Below are 6,634 nucleotides of genomic sequence, written 5' to 3' on the forward strand. Positions count from 1 at the left end.
AAAGGAACCAATTTTTTTGTTTATTAGTATACCAAATGAAAATCAAAATGAGTATTCTTAATATATACCAACTAAATGTTTTTAACACTCTTTGCTTTATATTTAAATGTAAGATAAACTTAGCTCCAATACCTTTTCAAAATTTATATGCAATAAAGCCCAAAAACAAATTTTGGAAGGTCTCTTATATCTTATCGCGGAGCTTATTTGTGGAACCAAATAGTTTTAAAAAATTTTGATTTTTCCCAAAGTTGGAATTTTTCTTCTTTCAAAAACAAACTGAAAAAAGTTATTTTCTCAATAGAAAATATTTTCGAGTTCTTCTGATATTGTTTCTCTTTTATAAGTGTTTCTAAATGTAATTTAAAGTATTTGTTTTTATTTTTTATTGTTTTTTTAAATAAAAACGGTATTTACTAATTTAAAATATTTGATTTTATTTTTTACTGTTTTGTTAAACGGTGTTTTATAATTGAGGTTATTTTATTTGTATGAAGGTTTTCTTAAACGGTATTTACTTTTTATTTTATATTTTTTTGAAATAATTGGTTTATAATTTTTGTATTGTTAAACGGTTCTCGGTGACAGGATCTTATGATCCTCTTCGAGTTTCCGTGTTCTTCATATATTATGTACCAACAACACTTTTTGTTTTCAAAATTTAGCCGCATTCTTTATTGAAAAAGGTACAAATCTAACTATGGATATATAAATAAAATATTGCTCATCGTCTTAAAAAAGATACTTCACCAGATAATTAGTTTAATACTTTTTTTTTAAATGTGGCTAAGCTCCTTTTAGAAAAAAGTTCTTCAATTGTCACTTTTTTAATTTTTTAGCACAACAGCAGAGTTGTTAGCCTTTGACCTCGGCCTTGCCTTAAGGCCAAAAATTAAGGCCTTGTCCTTAAAACTGTTGCCCTTGGCTTTGGACTTGGCCTTGAAAATTTTGACCTTGGCTTTGCTTGTTTTGGCCTTGGCCTTCAAAAAAAAACAAAATAAAATTAAAGCATTAAAAGTTTTCATTCTTTTTTTTTTAAGTATTTTTTGGTTTATTTTTACATGTGGTTTTATTGTCACAACAATTGTTACCTACAGTTTTGTTAATAGTTGGCCATAACGTTAGACAAAAATTTAAGTCTTTGGCTTTGAAAACCTTTGTTTAGGCCTTGGCTTTAAAACTCTTTTTCTTGGCCTTGACCTTAAAACGCTTGGTCTTAGCCTTGTCCTTGGCGTTGTAACTTTTGGCCTTGGTCTTAGCCTTGGCCTTGTAACATGTGGCCTTGACCTTGGCCCTAGCCTTGCTACTTTTGGCCTTGTTGACAACTCTATACAACAGTGAACAGTTAACATAAACCTTAAAATATTTAAACCTATTTTTTAGAAAAATATCTTAATAAATAAATTAAAAGAACAATAAAAATTTAGTGTTATATTATCATTATTATTTACTTTGTAATTTATAAACATTTTACAATGTTCTTGTTTAACAAGTTTCATCAATAAAATTTAAATAAAAATTAAGAACGACAGGAGCAAGTAGAAGCCAGAAGTCTTGTCATCAAGCCCCTATAGTAAAGCGTAAAATATTTTTACAAATTTCACATTGTATAAATTTACAAATACTCGTTATATAAAACAAGTTAACATATAATTACAATAAAATACGATAAATTGCAATAATAAAATAAATAGATAAAGTAAGAAATATTTTTACAAACTTTATCAGTAATATATAAGGTTAAAAAAAAAAAAGATAAAAAAAAATTAGAAATAAGAGTAACAACATATGTTTGGCGACGATACGATCAGCGGCGACGGTACGATCAGCGGCGACACGGCAAATTAATGAATTTTTGTTTCATTTTTACATTTAAATCCGCTTATGCGCTATATTAATAAAAATTTTCTTTCATTCTATTTGGTTGCTTTTTAACTACCGAAATTTAAAACATGTTTTTTTTTGTTTATTTTCTTTTCTTTTCTTTGTTTTGTTTTTTACAGAAATCAAAGCAACAATAGAACAATGTAAATAGAACAAAAGAAATCAAATTTTAAAAATTTAATAACAAAATTTCAAAAAGTTAAATATTTTTGAAAGTTATTGAATTATCTTTACAAGCAACCGAATCTCGTTTTTCTTGACGTAAAGATTATTATTATTAAAGTCTTTCGATACTAAATCTATTGTTTAGACATAGAGCCCTTGCTGCAGCCCTGCCTTTAAGTTTTCCAAACATATTTTTTTATATCTGCCATTAATTGTGTTGCAAAAACCACGTAAAAATTTATTATTTATTAGATAAAAATATTTTAGAAGATTATGTAGTCATGTTTTAAAAATATTTTAGAAGATTAAGGTTTGTAATAAAAAAGCATATATACTTTTATAGTATATATTTTAGTAGGATATGTATCCATGTTGGTAATAAAAAAATGTTTAAACTTCTATAATATATATTTTAGTCGGATATGCATCCATGTTTGCAATAAGACAATATTTATTAAAAAGTATGTTTAGTTTATGAAAATTATTTTTACTTTTAAGTTGTTTCTTGTCTAATAATTGTCAACGAATCAATAAATTTACCATATAAATAATGTCATGTTGGTAATAAAAAAATAGATATACTTTTATAATATATATTTTAGTCGGATGTATTCCGTATTTGTAATAAGAAAATATTTATTGAAAAGTTTATATATGAAAATTCATTTTACTTTTATTTTTTTTCTTAGCTAATAATTCTTACCGAATCAATAAATTTGTCATATATCTAATATAATGTAGTTTATATACACCATATACACCATATACGTCAGTATGCATCATTTACGTAGTAAGAAAGATTAACATATAAACCATATTCCCAGTAATAATTTATGATTAAGCTAGTTTACTTTAATAAAGTTTTTTCGCTGTTCCAATGTAAAAATAGTTCAAGAAATTTAAAAGTTGTTTGCTTTTTCTATTTGCTATATTTTTTTCGATGTTTTTATATTTTTCTATTATCATTGCTTTAGTTTTGTTTTATTATCTCTTATAGAAATAAAGATAAACAAAATTAGTATGTAGTATCTTGGAAAAATACAAATATGAGATCAGCGCACTTGGATGTTAAAAAAAACAATTTAAATTACAAAGATGAGTTTTACTCTCGCGAGTCTCCCTGTTTAATAGCTCGTAACCAGTCGTCTATAAGCAACCGTGTATGCTATGACTCCAAACCATTATCATCGTGCTCTTGTTATGAACCTTTTGAGAGTTCTGAGGATATTTCAAGTTCTGTTGTATCATACAACGATCTTTCTTCATTGTCTATGGATTCTTTAGCTGATGATGGTTTTAGTTCTTCGGCTAGCATTTCAAAAAGAGCTTACAACCAATCGAATTGCAACGAAAGTTTTATTTCGTACAGTAGCAGTTTACAGTCAAACCAATCTGACCAAGTAAAGTATTCTGGCATACTTAAACGGACGAAAAGTATTTTTGATGAAGAAAAGGAGGATTTTATAAACACGGACAATACACAAATAACTCTAGAAATAATTAATAAAATACAGGAAAATGAATTAGAAGATATATTGCAATACGCAGATGATATTATTTCACCAGACCCTTCAACTCTACGCACATGCTCTTCCCAGCCTGTTAAAATTGTAGAGGGATCGTTTAGACATATTTTGTCAGTCAAAGATTCAAGTTCTAAATTATTTAAATACAGAACAATTGAGATTAGTAAAAAGGATATGCCTGATCTAGGTTTTAGCGTGCGTAAAGGAGATGGTTGGGAAAATATAAGTGGAGTATACATTTCGCGTGTCTGTTTAGGAAGCATTTTTGATAAGTATGAACTACTCACTGTTGGGGACGAAATAGTTCAAATAAATAAAATTGAAGTTCATAATATGAGCATCCCTGACGTAATCAAGATTATGCAAATTCCGAGAAGATTGTGTCTTACAGTGAAGATTTTAACTCCGTTTACATGTAAAAAAAACAGAGGGAATGACGTAAAACATAAATGTTTTTCGAAACCTATTAGTTATGATAAATATAAAATTGCGCAACTAAAAATTAATACACAGAAAAATAACAAAACAAAAACAACCATAACAACATTAGCAACAACTCATAACTTATCAAAAAAGACAAATGACATGTTATATGAACGATCAAATGGTTCCAACAAATCGAGTAACCTTAAAACTGAACGTAATAATACTACCTTATCGCCATATAGAACAATGGAAGGAGGAAATGTTGTGCAATTAAATAAACAAAGTTTATTAACGGTACCGGATAACAAGTTGCAACAAAATAATAGAAAAACTTCTTTTGTTACGTGGTCAGATTTAATATACAATAATAATTAAATTTAGCTATAATTGATCGTAGAAGGTGTGGTTGTGATTTTATTTAAATTAAAGCTGCTTTGTTTGTCAATTTACGTTATATATGCGGCACCATGAGCAACTTTAATATAATTAAAGAAGTTTGATTTAAATAAATACCGTTTTACTTAAATAAATAAGGTTTTATAAAATCTAACAAACAATTTAGAGAAAAATATTTTTAAAGCTTAAATATAAATATATTTAGATATAAATTTTTATTTTAAAACTCTTTACTCAAGTAAATTTTATGGCTTGTTTAAATTTTTATTTTAAAGGGAGTGTTCAGTTGAGTAGTATCTTCTACTCAACTGAAGACTCATATCTCATTCGTTACCGGGGTATGCAAATCATTATGCATACTCTGAAGCTAGATTTTTAGCATTTCCTAAACTTTTTCTATACCAATTTTGAAAATCTTAGAATTTATTATAATAAAGTAATCAGACTTCTCAAGGTTTTTATTATTTTCTTCTCCTTTAAAGAGTCACTTTCACTTGTTAGAAGAAAAATTGTCATTATTATCAACAGTATTTGGCTCATTATCGTCGACTGCAACACCTTCTTAGGTTATTTTTTATGAGTAAAATTTATTACCCATAAGTAATGATCAACAAAATGTTAAACCTGATAGATTTCTAGGATTATGAAGATGTTTCAAGATACTAAATGATGCTCGGGTGATACTAGAAAATGCTCGGATGATACTAGAAAATGCTCGGATGATACTAGAAGATGCTAGGATGAAACTATAAAATGCTTGGATGATACTAGAAGACACTAGGATGATAGATGCTTGGATTTTTTATTTGTTTCTTGATATGATGTTTCTTATTCTTCTACGCCTAATTTAAAAAATATTTTCAAATAAGTTTTGAACAAAAACAAATTCCAATAAATCAACAGTAATAAATTTGAAAAATTTTTATTTTTGCTATTTTTATGCAGTTTATTTTTTAGAACTGTTACAATATTTTTTTTCAACTTACTACTTAAAGCTGCGTATATCCAAAACGAGATTTACATCAAGTATTACCCTAATATCTAAACGTTTTTTGCTTTATCAAATTGCACCAAAGAGAAAATTTCTTTTAATCTTTTGGAAAATGAAAAAAAAAATCATTTTTTTGATTTCTTTTGGAAAATAAAAGTTTCGCCAGGAGGTTGCCTATTCTTCTAATTCAGTATTATAACTTCAATTAAATCAATTAAATACACGCGGTTTTCCAGAAGATTTTTTTACGAATTTATTATTAGAAGCCATTTGTGCTGTGGTTAAGTTATACCCTCCTTGCAATTCTTGCTTCTAGAACATTTAGCTTGAAATCAACATCTGCTTTAAAGTCTTTTGTTTTGGCCCACGATGTTCTGGATCCACTTAAACAAAGAACAGTTGAGCAAAGTATTTCAAAAGATAACTTTTTTCTTATACACGTCATTACAATCAAATATTTCTCATTTTGTTTTTAGCTAGTATCTTTGAGTATCTTTGCTTTGCTTTCTAAAAAGTTGTTACCACCTCTTCCCTTTCAATTTGAGAGGATCTCTTGGTAGTCAATCAATAACCAATTTTTGTCCGATATGGAAACGAAGATTCTTCTAATGATAAAATCCAGGATCGCAGAGAGCATAACTATAGCATTGATGTCAAAGCTGAAAATTATTTTGAAATAGATTCAATAGGTGAAAAATCAGACAAAGGAAATCTGCATGGATTTTTTTGCTTCTGATGGAGAAGACACAAGAGATAAGTCTAACGATGGTGTGGCAGAAAAAAAATTTAAATGCAGATGATTCTTCTGATTCTAACGTAATCAAAAACACTGGGAAAGTTAGGCAGATATATGAAAAATTGCCTATATTTTTATTAATTTTTCAAAAATATTAAGCAAAGAAAAAATATTTTCGAAAAAATATTTTGCAGAAAAAAAAGATTTTTTTCCCGCAAAAAAAATGAGCCCATAGACCACAGCCCAGCATGGGGCCCTGTTTTAGAATGTTCAAACTTTTACTCATTTGAAATTAATTTCTCTCTAAAGGCAAGTTTAATAAACGCGGCGGAGGAGTTCTTATATATGTGAGTGAAAACAATGTTTATTATGTTAGGAATGATTAAAGTGTATCTGATGGCGATAAAGAAATTTTAACTATTGAAAGTTTAAACAATGAATTAAAAAACATATATAAAGCTTTTGTTATCGACCACCTGACGGCGTAAGTGAGAACTTGAGCATTTTTTT

General features: G+C 27.6%; 1 protein-coding gene across 1 annotated transcript; it reads left to right on the forward strand.

Annotated features, from left to right (window-relative positions):
* Positions 1-3,050: 3,050 nt before the first annotated feature.
* Positions 3,051-4,446, forward strand: LOC100204451 (uncharacterized). Its single transcript, XM_065791811.1, has one exon. It carries the CDS (start codon positions 3,096-3,098, stop codon positions 4,374-4,376), a length of 1,281 nt encoding a protein of 426 aa, XP_065647883.1. The 5' UTR covers positions 3,051-3,095; the 3' UTR covers positions 4,377-4,446.
* Positions 4,447-6,634: the final 2,188 nt, after the last annotated feature.

Source organism: Hydra vulgaris, chromosome 02, assembly GCF_038396675.1.
Source record: "Hydra vulgaris chromosome 02, alternate assembly HydraT2T_AEP".
Classification (NCBI taxonomy): Eukaryota; Metazoa; Cnidaria; class Hydrozoa; order Anthoathecata; family Hydridae; genus Hydra; species Hydra vulgaris.